Source organism: Acomys russatus, chromosome 25 (assembly GCF_903995435.1).
Source record: "Acomys russatus chromosome 25, mAcoRus1.1, whole genome shotgun sequence".
Classification (NCBI taxonomy): domain Eukaryota; kingdom Metazoa; phylum Chordata; class Mammalia; order Rodentia; family Muridae; genus Acomys; species Acomys russatus.
The window spans coordinates 35559498-35575309 of NC_067161.1; the positions used below are offsets into that span (position 1 = coordinate 35559498).

The 15812-nt window shown below is 37.7% G+C and overlaps 1 protein-coding gene across 10 annotated transcripts in view; it reads left to right on the forward strand.

Annotated features, from left to right (window-relative positions):
* Positions 1-15812, forward strand: part of Rapgef6 (Rap guanine nucleotide exchange factor 6) — a 179759-nt gene that overhangs the window by 102489 nt on the left and 61458 nt on the right. For all 10 annotated transcript variants that reach the window (XM_051168156.1, XM_051168154.1, XM_051168151.1 and 7 more), the window contains 6 exons: positions 655-813; positions 1384-1536; positions 5893-6057; positions 9571-9678; positions 11004-11207; positions 12386-12494. In XM_051168156.1, coding sequence (XP_051024113.1) covers positions 655-813; positions 1384-1536; positions 5893-6057; positions 9571-9678; positions 11004-11207; positions 12386-12494 — 898 coding nt within the window. The remainder of the gene's footprint in view (positions 1-654; positions 814-1383; positions 1537-5892; positions 6058-9570; positions 9679-11003; positions 11208-12385; positions 12495-15812) is intronic.

Below are 15812 nucleotides of genomic sequence, written 5' to 3' on the forward strand. Positions count from 1 at the left end.
TGCTCAGTGATAGGGTCTGGATTAAGATTCTAAGAATTTGTGCTCCTAATAGACAGCTTAGCAGTTGTAAGCCCTGGGTGTTTTTAAAGGGGACAGAGGACAGCTCACAATTGTCCGTAAGTTCAGTTTCAGGGGGTATGAAGCCCTTACCTGGCCTCCTAGGACACACATGTTGTGCACAACAGACAGACAGACAGACGTAACACTCATGCACATAAAATAAATTGTCTTTAAAACAAGAATTGTTCCCTTAAACAGTATAGTACCTTGCCTCAAAAAAATTGGCCAGTTACGAAATTCTTTTGGTGACTAAAGGAAGAGAGTGAAAGAAGCCAGTTGTTCTGTGTAGACAAAGTGTAGGGTGTTGATGATCAATTACTGAATAATAGTGGTGTCTTTTTTTTTTTTTTTTTAAACAGAGTTTCTCTTTGTAGCCTTGGCTGTCTTGGACTCACTTTGTAGACCAAGCTGGCCTCCACCTCACAGAGATCCCCCTGCCTCTGCCTCCTGAGTGCTGGGATGAAAGACATGTGCTACCACGCCCCGCTCTTTTAAGTGATGCATTTTACATATTTTGCTAAATTGTTGTTCAAAGTTAACTTATAACTGTCTTTTTTTTTTTTTAAATTCTAACACCCTTATTTTCCTCTATAGCTTGACTCATGGTATGTCATTTTAAATGGCACTGTAGAAATTAGTCATCCAGATGGGAAAATTGAAAATCTCTTCATGGGAAATAGTTTTGGAATTGTCCCCACTCTGGATAAGCAGTACATGCATGGAGTTGTCAGGACCAAAGTCGATGATTGTCAGGTAAGTCACCTCTGCACAGTGTTCTCTCCTCCTTTATACTTGAAGTGGCTGAGCTGCTTTTCTTTCTTCCTCCAAATAAAACTGCTCTAGTTGAGAAGTAGGATTTTCCATAGCCTGCAGTTGACAAGAGAACATAGATTTTATATCTCTCTTCAATTTTGTTGAATTGAGCAAAGCATAAATTTTTAAGAGAACGTTTCACATAAATGCTGGTTTCTTTGAACACTCAAAGTCTTATTATCCAGTTTAGCTCTTTCTGTTTTTAAAAAAGGAAGGAAATAGGAACTTGTGAGTTGTTTTTGGCTTACTCTGGCTTCATGATTTCTTTGCATAGTGTCTGTTTGAGAGAAGTGGATGTGCACTTCTCCTTTTAGAGCAGAGTGCAGACGATTCCACTTTGGTTTTTGTGTGTATGAATTATTTACCTTGGTTTTTTGTTTAAGGTTTAACAAATTGGATGAGAAAGAAATAATGCCGCTTGATTTCTTGCCTTTGTGTTCTACCTTGGTGCATAGTGATGTGTTTATGTACTATAGGTTCATTAACTGTCCCCATGTTGCTCTTGGACAGTTTGTCTGCATAGCCCAACAGGATTATTGGAGAATTTTAAATCATGTGGAAAAAAATACCCATAAAGTTGAGGAAGAAGGAGAAATTGTCATGGTACATGAGCATCGTGAGCTAGACCGGAGCGGAACCAGAAAAGGGCACATTGTAATCAAGGTGGGTGTTTTTAATTCTTATTCTAGAAACGTTGTTCAGATCTTTTATCTTGCTTTAAAAATAAACAGGCTTTAAACCACTTTGGAGTAATGTAAAATTCTTCACTAGCACGTTTAATCCAGTGAGTGTAGTGTGTTGGCTCTTCTCTCCCTTTTCCACATTTGAATTTACACATTTACACATTTGAATGGTAAAGAAAAATTATTGTCATTTAATATCCAAATTGATAAAATATTATTTTAGATTATACTGGCCAAATCTTTTCTTATGTATATAAGCCCTTGATAGTGGGTGTTGGTCTCACAAAAAGAAAGCAAGCAATTTTAGTGGGAGACACGAACAGGAAATATAAAGACTAGCCACAAAGACAGAGGCTACAACGAAGATGCAGAGCTCTTGTTAGCTTGAAATCAGCTGTGGGCTCTTAAATTGAAAACAGAAGAGATATAGGAAATAAAGTTATGACTGAGTGCAGTAAATCTGAAGCTTTAGCATAATTACAGTCAAAGCAGTAATTTCTGTATTCCCTTCTCTATGTTTTACTTTCCTATATTTTTTGTTCTTGTCTCTTTGAAAGCTTCTAGGTAAAAAGTAGAGCAGATATAGTTGAAAATTAAATGTGTTCCCTTTTTTAAGCTAGTCTTGTTTGCAAAATGTTATTAATTGGCAAATAGACAACTTAGTAGCATAAGAGAATATATGAATTTGATATCATATCAGTTCTTTATTAGCAATTGAATTCTTAGAACTGTCTTTTAGTAAAAAGCTTTGTGTATAGAAAAGGTGACTATTCCAACACTGAGAAGGTAAAAGAAAGAGGATCCAGAGTTCAAGGCCTTACTCAGCTATATAAAACTGCATTTCTTTTTTCTTTTTTCTTTTTTCTTTTTTAAAGGAAAGAAGGAAAACATGTAAGTAGACTATCATTACGTCTTTGGCAAAGATCCCTATTTTTTAATAGTTTCAAACTTACAGAAAAGTTGTAGTAACTAGGAAGGTGGCCCAGTTTAGTAAGGGGCTTGTCACACAAATCCAAATATAAGGACCTGAATCTGTTCCCCTGAAAAATTTACATATTGGGCTCTCAGGTGTGTAACTAGTTGAAACGGTGTGAAAGCAGAGATAGGAGGGTCCCATTATCTCAGTGGCCGGCCAGCCTAGCTGAATTGGTGAACTCCAGATTTAGTGAGAGACCTTATCTCAAAATATGGTGGAGAATGGTTGAAGAAGACATCTGAAGTTGACTGTTAGTCTGCATGTACCCATGTGTACATTTCAAGAAGAATGCAGACAACTCTCTCAGTCAGATTCTCCCACTTTTAATATTTATTTAATTTGTCCCGTTTTCTTCAGTCTTTTCTTGAACTGTTTGAGACATTTTACAAATGCAGTGTCTTAACATTACTAAAAGCAAGAACACTCCTGCATAAACATAGAATTCTCCAAGTATGGAAATACACATTGCTAAGATAATACAGTCAATCTGAAGTCCCTAGTAAATTCTCACTGATGGGTCCAGTCATGCTGCATTCTTATTTCTTGTCAGGGTTCTCATCTAAAAACATAGTTGCATTCTGTTGCCATGCCATTTTGGTCTACGTCAGTTGCTTGGTCTTTCTTTTGTTATTCATATCTGCAGCAGACTTCAAGAATCCACATCTTATATCCTGTCATGTTTACTCATAACCAAACTACAGTCATGTTTTTCATAGAGGAATTTCACTATAATTAACACTCTTCTCTGTGCATTTGGTGCAGTGTTGACACACCTTTCTCTAGGGAAGCTAACCTTGATGACCTCATGTCCATATGCCAGGATGTTTTTACTATAAGGTCACCATTTGTGACACTTTGTTTGTTTGTTTGTTTTTCAAGACAGGGCTTCTCTTTGTAGCCCTGGCTATCTTGGACTCTCTTTGTAGACTAGGCTGGCCTCGAACTCACAGATCCACTTGCCTCTTGCTTCCCGAGTGTTGGGATTACAAGTGTGTGCCACTGGGCCCAGCTGTGACACTTCATAAATGATGAGTACCTGATGAAGAGATGTTCTAAGATAGTTATCAGTGTACTGCCTCTAGTTTGTAGATAGCAGCAGCTAGATGTAATCCTCTTCCCATCTGTTTTTATTATTGTTGATGACTCCTGCCAAAAGTGGTGTTTTTCTGATACTGTAATTTCTCTCATAAAAACTAATTGTCATTCTTTAACTTATGCTTGGTATGGATTTTGTGTCATACTCTCCCTTGCCTTAAGTATTATTCTAATGCTCAGATTTTTTTCTGAGATGTCACCAGTGAGATGCTCCACAGGCTGACTCTTGTATTTTTTTAAATATCCTCATTATTCTTGGAGCACTTTCTAATTTTCTACAATCAGTAAGGATTGTCATGAAGGGTTTTTTTTTTTTTTTTTTTTTTTTTTTTTTTTTTTTGCTCCTGCTCTGGAGTCAGCCATTTCTCCAGAAAGTTTTTGATCTTTCCAGTGGAGGATAGCATTTAAAAGCCAGGATCTGGAAATTCACTGTATTGTATGAGTCAGAGCTAGAAAAACAGCTATTTGTGTTCATTATCAGTGCTCATCTACAACTTTCTCTGTCTGCATATGATACAGTTCTAATACTGTCCTACAGGCTCTTCTCTAATGTTTTACTTCCATGTCTGTTAATCCTTCTGCTTATTTTCTGGATTTAACCAGTCTCTACCATGCCAATATAATAGTGCCAGCCATGTCTTCTGCCTTCCATCCAAGTGAAGAGTATCCAGAATGTGTTCTTTCTCCAGATGTCCAATTTTCTTGGTTGCTGGTGTGGATATTGGTGACATACTTCTGCAGGATAATGGGCTCCTTTTCAAACTTTTAAACGTATAGTCTAGATTCTGTAGGAACGCTTATCTACTGATTTAGACAAATAGGACAATGTTCTTCCTCTATAGTTGGACAGTTATCACACTGACCTAGCTATGTACACCCCAAGACCACATATAAATTTTCTAAACCATGACTGGCCTAAATAACAGCCCATTTTGATAATTTTAGACTTAGTATTTTGGGGGGGTAAAAAGAAATGTAACCTATAGTCTCTATGCTCTAAGTTAGTTACATGAAGTCTTTCTTACTCCTGAGTACCTTCAAGAAAAGTGACTTATGTACCTTGTTAGCATTGGGTGCCCTTAGGGTGGGGGGAAATTGTGAGGTAACAGCATTGTCAATATTTATGTATGTTTACTATTTAGATGTTGTGATCAATTAATTATTTGTATGGTTGCAGCAAATTTAAGTTTGAACTTAAGGGCCACAGTTAGACTTTTAAATTTTATTTTACGTATGTTAGTGTTTTGCCTGCATGTGTGTATATGTACCACATATGTGCTGTTACTACCACGGTCAGAAAAGGGCACTGGATCTCCTAGAGTTAGAGATGATTGTGAGCTACCATGTGGGCGCTAAGAAGCACACCCAAGTTTTCTGCAACAAATGCTCTTAACCACTGAATCATCTCTTCAGCCCCCACAGTTTCTTTTTACATCCAACTGAGTATTTATTTTCTTTTTATGTATATTCTGTTTACCCACTTTCAGAAAAGGTACCAATGGAGGATTACAAAGGTAATACAGTTGGTAAAGTGCTTACCTTGCAAACATGAGGACCCAAGTTTGATCGATCCTCAGAACCCACATTTATAAAACCAAGTGTAGGAGGTTGGAGATGTGGGTCAGTTGGTAACATGTTTGCTGTGCAAGCACCAGCATCTTACTTCTACTCTCTTTAAAAAGACTGGTATAATGACGAGCACCTACAGTTCTTGCATTGGAGAGGGAGAAGCAAGAGTCTCTGGGGCTTTCTACCCAGCCAGTCTACCCAGTTGGTGAGCTCCAGGGTCAGTGAAAGACTTTCTAAATTAATTAATTAAGTGTGTGTGTGTGTGTGTGTGTGTGTGTGTGTGTGTGTGTGTATTATTCCTGTAGCCTGGGAAGGAAGAATTTGAGGTAGATTAAATATGAAGAAAACTTATTTGCTCGCTTTCTTCTTTATTTCTGTTTGTTTCCTTTGCCTTGGACAGGTAGTTATTGCGTGCCCTATTGTAGCAGAAGTGACGTTTGAGGGATAAGTCAGTACATTGCCCTGGTCCTGTGATGATGAAATGGTGGAAGCAAGCGTAGCTGAGCAGATGCTGCTGCTGGCTTACCCCTCTACCATTTCTCAACATTAAGCCTCTGGCTGCTACTGAGTTGCCATCTAAAAACTGCATTTTCCCAGCAATAGGTTTTAAAGGTGGCCACAAAGGAGAATAATGGGAGATACCTGACTCCTTGAGTTTTGTTTTGTCTTAATCTTTTCTTTCCTTGGATTTTTCAGGCAACACCCGAGCGTCTCATCATGCATTTGATAGAAGAACATTCTATTGTGGACCCAACATATATAGAAGATTTCCTATTAACTTATAGAACATTTCTTGAAAGTCCTTTGGATGTTGGGATCAAGCTTTTGGAATGGTTTCAGATTGACAGCCTAAGGGATAAGGTTAGTTTATAAATATAAAAAGCATGAATTTAACTTTAACCTTTAGATTACTTTTGCACTTAATAGGCCAAGTGGGATTTTTATTGTTGTTTTTAACATAAAAAAAAATATGTTCACCTAAATAACTTAGTGAGCCAGTGTAGACATGTGTCTGGTCATTTTCCTAGCCTTAAGAAAAGTGAATATGGGCTGGAGAGATGGCTCAGAGCTTAAGAGCACTGACTGCTCTTCTGGAGGTCCTGAGTTCAATTCCCAGCAACCACAACCATCTATAATGTGATCTGATGCCCCCTTCTAACCTGCAGATGTACACACAGGCAGAGCACTGTATAACAGCAAATAAATAAATATTAAAAAAAAAAAAAAAGAAAGAAAGAAAGAAAAAGAAAAGTGAATACAAACTACAGAAAGCAGAAACCGAAGTAAGACTGTGATGTAGCTACCTGTAAACTTAGGAACCATGGTGGTAGTTTGTGCAGATATATAAAGCATGAATTTTAAGTAATACTCCATAAATTGACTTTTCAAGAAGATAGATGGTAAGTCTTGGAATAAGACCATCCAAGCTTTTCTGAGTTACAGATTTTATAATCATTCAAAAAGTTTGTCAGCACCTAGTTTCTTTCCTGTAAGGTATTTAAATCTATCTTTGGGTTAGATTTTGCACAGGTATTGTTTGCTATTTATTTATGGGATGTCTGTATATTTTATAGAAAGACACTTCATCATATTAGTTAGAAATAAATTGTTTCCAGAAAGTAGTAAAAGTAGGGTCATAGATGGCTCAGAGGTTAAGAGCACTGACTGCTCTTCCAAAGGTCCTGAGTTCAATTCCCAGCAACTACATGGTGGCTCACGGCCATCTATAATGAGATCTGGTGCCCTCTTCTGGTGTACACGCAGGCAAAACACACTATGTATGGTAAATAAATAAATCTTAAAAAAAAAAAAGTAGAGTCATAAGTTTCCTGGTGTGCCTTTCTGAATTACATTTTAAGGATAATAAAAATATATGTGGGGAAGTTGTGAATTCTATTATTTAAGAGGCTAGCGTGTCCAAAACTACAGCCTTTCCCTTCCACCACTACCACCCGTGTTTTAGAATTGGACGCAAGTGCTTCAGCCCTAGAGAAAATGAAGGGATGCCTAGGCAATGAACCAAAACATGATTTAAAAATAGCTAGATATAGTTATGTAAAAGCATAAATTGAACCCCCTTTATATGTACCTCACACACATCGTAAACATAGACAGTAGTAATAAATGAAAACATTTTTTAAGAACTAAAACTATAGTGCTCTTAGACTAATTGACTTTAGATCTGCAGATATGACACCCAAAACACAAACAAGAAAAAAAGACAGATAAACAGAACTTCCAACATTTTTTTCTATTTCAAAAAGTACAAGATAAGCTGGGCCTGGTGGCTCATGCCTTTAATCCCAGCACTCGGGAGGCAGAGGCAGATGGATCACTGTGAGTTCGAGGCCAGCCTGATCTACAAGGCAAGTCTAGGAAGCGAAGGCTACACAGAGAAACCTTGTCTTGGAGAAAAAAAAAAAAAAAAAAACCACAAGATAGAGGGCTGGAGAGATGGCTCAGTGGTTAAGAGCACACTGACTGTCTTCCAGAGTACCCAGGTTCAGTTCCCAGCACCCACATGGCAGCTCACAACTGTCTGTAACTCCAAGATCTGACACCCTCACACCAACATACATTCAGGCTAAACACCAATGCACATAAAATAAAAATAAATAATTAAAAAAGAAGAAGATGAAGTACAAGTTAGGGACTTAGGAGATGGCGCAGAGATTAAATACTGTGGTCCCCAGAACCCATGTAAAGGCCAGGTGGGCATGGTAACCAGCCTGTGATTCCAGCCCCAGAAGGTGAAGCCCACAAAACTAGACATATCAGCAAGCTCTGGGTTTGATTGAGAGACTGTTACTCAGTGAACAAGGTAGAAAAGTGATAGAAGATAATTCCCAGCATCAGCCTCAGACCTGCACATGGATACACAGATATGAGCATGGGAAAGAGAAAATTTGCATAAAACAACATACAGATTTGCAAATCAGAGATTTGATAAGGATGTACTAACCACAATAATGAGCTCTTACAAATAAAGGACAGAAATATAAGCAACATAACTGAAAAATGAACAAATTAAAGTAAGAAGCCAGGTTTGCAAGCAAAAACTTAGACACAAATACTCATAGCACTATTGATAATTGTCAAAAAGTAGGAACAACCTAAAATCTATCAAGGATAAATCAGACATGTATGGCAGTAAAATAAATATACATAAAAATGAAGTGCTAAGTGAAAGAAAACAGTCACAAGCAGCGTTACATGAGTCTGTGTCTATGAAATGTCTGATAAAATAGGAAAAATCCACAAAGAAAAGTAGATCAGTGGTAACTTTCAGAGGCAAAGGGTGCAGAATAAGAACACATTACTTAATGAGAATGGATTCTTCTCCCGAGATAATAAAGCAGTGGTTCTCAGCCTTCCTAATCTGCAACCCTTCAGTACATGTTGTGGTGACCACCAACCATAAAATTATTTTCCTTGCTACTTCATAACTGTAATTTTGCTACTGGTATGAATCATGATATAAGTGTTTTTGGAGATAGAAACTTACCAAATAGGTCACAACCCACAGGTTGAGCAGAGCTATGATAAACTTCATGTAATGAGTATGTGACATTGTTGGATATATTAAATGCCACTGGAATGTGTGCTTTAGACAACTTAAAATGGTGACATTAAGGGTATTCTGTCACAAATTTTGGAGTATAAGTCATTACTGACTTTATTAGGCACAGTATTCAAATCCACATATATTTGTTAGTTTGGAAGTGGGTACCTGTGTGTATGCAGGTCCATGCACCTACCCATGAGGATGTGGAGGTTGGCATCCTCTTGCTCCCTACATCATTGAGACAGGGTGTCACAATGGACTAGGAGCCACCGTTGGCTGCCCATCAAGCTTCCTGAATTATCCTGTCTCCACCTTCCTCTCTGGACTTACAGGTGTGTGCCACTACGCCCTGATTTGCACGCATGCTAAGGGTCTGAATTCAGACCATCAGCCTTGCCTAGCAATCACTTTATACACTGAGCCCTCTCTCTAGCCCGTTTCTTAGTCTGTTTTGTCCACAGGCTAAGTAAAAAATTAACTCACCGTGTTGAAAATTTGACACATTATAGGATTTAGATTTATTTTTCTTCATAATTTTGGTCAAGTACATTTTTAACTGTAGAAACGCTTTTAATGATCTGTTTTGATTGAGATGGCTGCCTGCACTTACGACAGACAGAAGCTTGTGTTTAAGACACTATGTGAAATACACATCCTAGGTTATGTCTTCTGGCTGAACCAAAAATAGTGTATGCTGTGAAAGTAAGTGGTGCCCCTATGAAGCAACTCTTTTGTGTGAAGGAAGCCCAAGAGTAGCCACCCTGCCAGAAGGATGTGTCATAACTCCGTGCTTTCTCCTGTTTCCACAGGTGACGCGGATTGTACTTTTGTGGGTAAATAATCATTTTAATGATTTTGAAGGTGATCCTGCTATGACTCGATTTCTAGAAGAATTTGAAAAAAATCTAGAAGATACAGTAAGGCCAAAATACTTTATTGCTCTTATAATTCAGAGTTCTCCATACTCCATCAGCAAGAGCAGCAAATTCAGACAATTTCCATCTTCTCCCGTATCTGTTATAGGATGAGAATTCCTCACCAAAATAAAATGCTGTGTCTCTTCTAAGCTCATTTTTGTTTTGGAACTAGTCTCTTGTTTGAATGTGCACTTGGTCAGGTTACCTAAGCTTTATGCCTTCTTATGTCTTAATAGAAAAAAATGGTAATCTCCAATTTGAGGACATGATGTGAGGACTGTGATGAGTAAGCCTGAAAACTTCTTTGGCACAGAGAGCCAGTTCTGGCACACAGGAGCATAGTTCTCAAAGTGTAAGCAGGTTGAGTTGAGCACAAAAAGAAGAAAGTGGCATCCCTGGTCATTTTTTGCCCCTCAGTTCCTGCAGCATATTTGCTCTATGCAGAATGAGGAAGCCTGAAATAAATTGGGGAACTTGGCTGATGGACCATTGAGACACACCAACATCGTTTATCTCTTGCAATGCCAGTGTATAGCTATTTAAGAGACATTGGAACGTGAGATTGATTCATGGGGTTCTCCGCTACCCACTCCCAATAAATAATCAAATATTTATTGAAATCTCCCACTCAAAGGTATTATGTACAAGTGCAAAAGTGATCACTGCCCTGCAAGAAATCTTCAGGTTCTTATTAGAGCCATATTATATCATATTCACAAGCATGTTAATTACATTACCTGTTTAAGAACAATTAAATATCAAGCTAGGGATAGAACTTCAAATTAGAATATTATCAAGTTTACAGAAGAATTAAACTTTTTTTTTGATGAAGTAGAAATTTGAATGTGTCTCAATATTACACAATAGGAAGCCATTCTGTTTTTTAAATAAAATTTTGGAAGATTCTACTTTGTGTAACAGCCAGGAGGTATGCAAGATAGTACAGTAAGAATTCCAATTTGCCAGGTGGTGGTGGTACAGGCCTTTAATCCCAACAGTCAGGGAGGCGGATCTCTCTGAGTTCCCCAGGCCAGCCTGGTCTACAAAGTGAGTTACAGAACAGCCAAGGCTAGAGAGAGAGACCCTGTGTCGGGTGGGGAGATGCAGAAGATTTAGGAATAACCTTTCATTATCTAAAAGTCTATTAAAACCCTGCTAAGAAGTTTTGTTGATTGCTCTTGGCTAGCAGTATCCTCTCCAGTTTTGTTGACCTAGTTCACATGTTCTGTAGTGTATATGGCTTTGGTTCTACTCCATTGTAGAATATTTTACAGCCTGTTAGAATAGGTACATACATATACATTTTAGTCTTTTCTGCTTCACAGAAAATGAATGGTCACCTCAGGCTATTGAATATTGCCTGTGCTGCAAAGGCTAAGTGGAGGCAAGTCGTGCTGCAGAAGGCGTCCCGTGAGTCCCCACTACACTTCAGTCTTAATGGAGGCAGTGAGAAGGGATTTGGTGTCTTTGTAGAAGGAGTGGAACCTGGTAGCAAAGCTGCTGATGCAGGACTGAAACGGGGTGATCAGGTAAGTAAATCATCCTACACTTTTTTCTTTTTAATCCTACACTTAAAGAAGAACTTTTATAATTGGTATGTCTGTACCTTTTGTCTCTCTTCTTTGGGGGGACGGGATATTTTGAGGGGGGGGAAGAATGTGCCTGTGTGTACCAGAGGACAACTTAGAGTGCTGTTCCTCAGGGGCTACCTTTTTATTTTATTTTATTTCACAGCTTCAGTGACCTGGAACTTACCAAGTTGGCTAGGGTAGCTGCTCAGCAAGCTCCAGGGATCCATCTGTCTCTACTTTCCCAGCACCAGAGAATCAAGTCCTCTTTTTCCCAACCAACCTATCTCCCCAGTCCAAATATAAATATTTAAATATGGTTTATTTTCAAAATATTTATCGTTTACTTATTACTTTTTATGGAAATTTTTGTAATAGTATGGTTGAAAACCATATTCTACAGAGCTCAATCAGTATAGCCACCTTTGAATGGCTCTTCCTATTTCCAAAGGATTAGGAAATTTAACCTTGGCAACCTCAGAATATTCCAGAAAGATATTCATGAATTAGCACCCTTGCAAGTTTGGTATGAATAGATAGATGCTTATAGGTGACTGAAGATTAAGTCACAACATCAGATTAACTGATGCTCGTATGGTGCCGCTGCTCCTCTTAATAAGCAGAGTGAACTAGGTGAAAAACCAGGAAAAGCTGAAACAAGAGAGCAATTGGGTTTTTGTTTTTTGGGTTTTGTGGGGGAGGTTGCTTTTGGTTTGTTGTTCTTATTCCTTTGGGGTCTTGTTTTTAGACAGTACCTCACTGTGTGACACTGGCTGTTCTTGAATTCATTATGTAGTAGACCAACCTGCCCTTTAGCTCACAGAAATCTTCTGCCTCCCAAGTGCTGGGGTTAATGGCATCTGACATTATACCTAGTTGGTTTATTGCTCTTAACTACTGAGCCATCTCATTTGGGATCCCAAAGAAAATGAACTTAAAATATATATAATGGAAGATTTGGAAATTATACAATACAGGGTGGGGAAATCATAGTCCATCTTCTAAAAAAAAAACCATTGCTCACATATGGTGTGATTTATTCAAGTTCTCTTTTGGTTTTTCTACTATTTAACTTTTAAGGTTATAAATGTTACTAATACTATTTCTGCCTTAATTTGTATTCTTAAACTATTTTCAAGATAATGGAAGTCAATGGACAAAACTTTGAGAATATTACATTTGTTAAAGCCCTTGAAATTTTGAGGAATAATACTCATCTTGCACTTACTGTAAAGACCAACATTTTTGGTAAGTTTTGTTGTAAAAGCCACTGACGTAAAGTTTTGTTTTATTTTGTATAAATAGAAAAGCTAAAAGTCTTTTCAGTGATGTAGATGATAGTAAAATATAAACTTATTTGTGTAAGATGCTAAGATTGTTAGTATTTTATAATCTATAATTTTTCTGTGACCTAAATTTTATGTAAACAGAGATACAGCTTCAGTCCTATATAAAGTATCTATTGAGCTTTTATTGTGTACTGTAAGTGCAGAGTGCAGTAAGAAAACTTAGAAGTCATAAGCAGGCTCATTTTCTACTCCTGATGTACCAAGCCAGCTTCCTATAATGAGGCAAATGCCAGACTAGTTGTTTCATCCAGTAAAGTCAGTGAAGCATTGAAACCTATGAATAAGACTTTCAAACATCATGCCCTTTCTTTCTGTGTAGAAATGTTTATATAGCTGCACTATATTCTTGAATTCTGTGGTATGAGGTGCAGCCCTGCGCTGTTTTGTTTGTCATATTTATATCTGAATAAGACATGTATTAAGCTTGTGCCTTTCACCAAATGTACCATTCATTTGTTTTTGTAATTTTTATGAAAGATTTATTATCATTAGCTTTATGCTCCATTGAATTTTGGTTAAAATCATGAGAAAGATAATGATAAATCAAGAATAGCAATTTAAAACCAAAGACCATTTGGGAGTTTTTATAAGACAGAAGAAGAAACTCCCTTTCTGTTGATTAGATTGTCATCAGAATACCAGAAGAATCCTAGTAGTGTGCCTTCCACAAGAAGATGAGGAGCCTGGGGTTTTGGGGGTTTTTGCTTGTTTGGTTGTTTTGTTTTGTTTGTTTGTTTGTTTTCCCTTTTTCTTGACTTTATACTATGTTCAGTCATAGAGAATAATGGAGCCTTTGTGTCTTTCCTCATTTCATATGCGTGCCTGGGATATAATTACCTCATGGTCACTTGTCGATGGACCATTTTCCAGCATGTTTGTATGTTACCATGGAATAAAGAAAAAGATGCCTTCAGGGCTTTTACTTTCTAGGGTTTAGACTATCTACTAATGCCAACTTTTAGGTTAATTAAAGAACTCCAGGTGTGAAAAATATGAAAGACGTGTTTATCACCTTGAGCCAATTATTAAATTTCTCCTAAGCTTCTTTTCTCAGGTGTTATTGTCGAATTCTTATGGATCTAATTCCTGAGAGTTCTTTGTACCTGAGACACACACACACACACACACACACACACACAAAGAAAAATAAAATAAACAAAAAAAGTACTAATTGATATCAGATATTTAGCAACATGGGCCCTGGGGTAAAAGGGAAGGTTTGTGGATATAAAAGGCAGGAAATCCATAACCTAAGAGCCCCTGCATAGTAAGAATGCTATTAGCCCCGAGCCTGTGCATTATCAGCTTGATAATATTGGGGGAAATGTAGATTTTAAGAACCAGTGTTGCAGATAAACCTCGATCAGATCTGAATAGCATTGCAGACATGAAAACCAAGTGTCGCAGCTGTAGCCGCTGGGACAGCCACAAGCACCATTGTTCTTCACAAGACCTAAGCATTAGAATTCCTAGTTAAAAATGTGAAGGTGGGGGGCTCTGTTTTGATGGTATTTTACATTTCTCTATTATTGTCTTGATTGGTTTAAGTTTTCTGTAGCCATTATCACTTCAGATAGATACTGCTTTTAAACCTCCTCTTCATCTCCTTTCCAAATCTAAGATCAGTATTTTCTGTTGTATCCTATATAAGGTTTTTGGGGGTTTTGTTGTTGTTTTGTTTTGTTTTTAATATTGACTTATTGTTTGAGGCAGGATCAAAAGCCAGAACCTTGTACATGCTACTTATTCCACTGAGCTGCCTACCCAACTCTGGATAGTTTCTTTTTCTTAGTTTAGTTTAGTTTTTGTCTGTTTGTTGTTTTTTGGTGTGTATTTGTTTATTGCTTGTGGAGGTGGGAGGACAATAGATCCAAAGTGATGATGCAAGTTCATAGACATATATCTGCACAGGACACACATGGACGTGAGAGGACAGCTTTCTCTTTCCACTTTGTTTTGAGGCAGGGTCTCTCTTGTTTTTGCCACCCTGAATAGTCCAAGATGGCTGTCCACATGCTTCATGGTGATGGCCTTGTCTTACAGGTGAACACTACCATATCCAGGATTGCACTCAGGTCATCAGGCTTATAGGACAAGCAGTTTCACCCACTGAGCCATCTCATCAGCTGCTGATCCTATTTCTACTATATTCATTCTGGTGTTTAAAATGTTCAGTGATTTTGGTTTTTAAATTTTAACTTTTAGTTTCTGGAGTAAATTTTTGGTTGTGAGCCTAGCCTTTAAACAGATGAGCTATCTCTCTAGCCCTAGATTGTACCTGTTTTTGTTTTTGTTTTGTTTTGTTTTTTGAGACAAGGTTTCTCTGTATAATAGCTCTAGCTGTCCTGGAACTCTCACTGTAGATCAAGCTGACCTCGAACTCACAGAGATCCTCATACCTCTGCCTCCCAAGTGCTGGAATTAAAAAATTGTACATTTTAATCTTTCCTGGGATTTAGGTTTTCCACCATTAGCTTTGGTTTTGTTGTTGTTTGTTTGTTTGTTGATACACAAGGTCTTGTTGTGCTGCCACACAATAACTTGCTATGTAGCTCAGGCTAACCACCCTTCCTCCGGAGTGCTAGATTACATACATGCACCACCATTTCCACCTAAGCTATAAATAAGTGCTTTTTAAAGCATTGGGTCGTCTTACGTGCATGTTGCATTCAGAGGAATCTGCTACCCTTCTGTTCTCATAGGATACTGTTTTGTTATCTGGCCTTAGTCTTTATTCATTTTTTTCTTCTCCTACCACAGGGATTTTTGAATGTCACATTTACTTAGAATCAGTCCACCTTTCCCTTCTTTGTCTACAAATTTTTTGGGTTTGGTTTTGGATTTTTTTGTTGTTTTGTTTTTTTCGTTTGGGGTTTTGTTTGTTTTCAATACAGAGTTTCTCTGTGTAGCCTTAGCTGTCCTGGACTCAACTTTGTAGATCAGACTGGCTTCAAACTCACAGCAATCAACCTGCCTCTGCCTACCTCAATGCTGAGATTGAAGATGTGAACCACCACACTTGACTTCTTTGTCTACTTTAAATCTCATTTTCAAAATCTTTTCTTATAAAACAACTTCAGGAAGATATTGCTCCTCTCCTGCTATCTTAAGTAGTTTCTTAGACTATAGTCTCCCTACACCAGTTTTCTTACCTGACTACAAGTTCCACAATTTAGCGACATGTACAGACATCTGGTATAATATGTGTAGTTTGTCT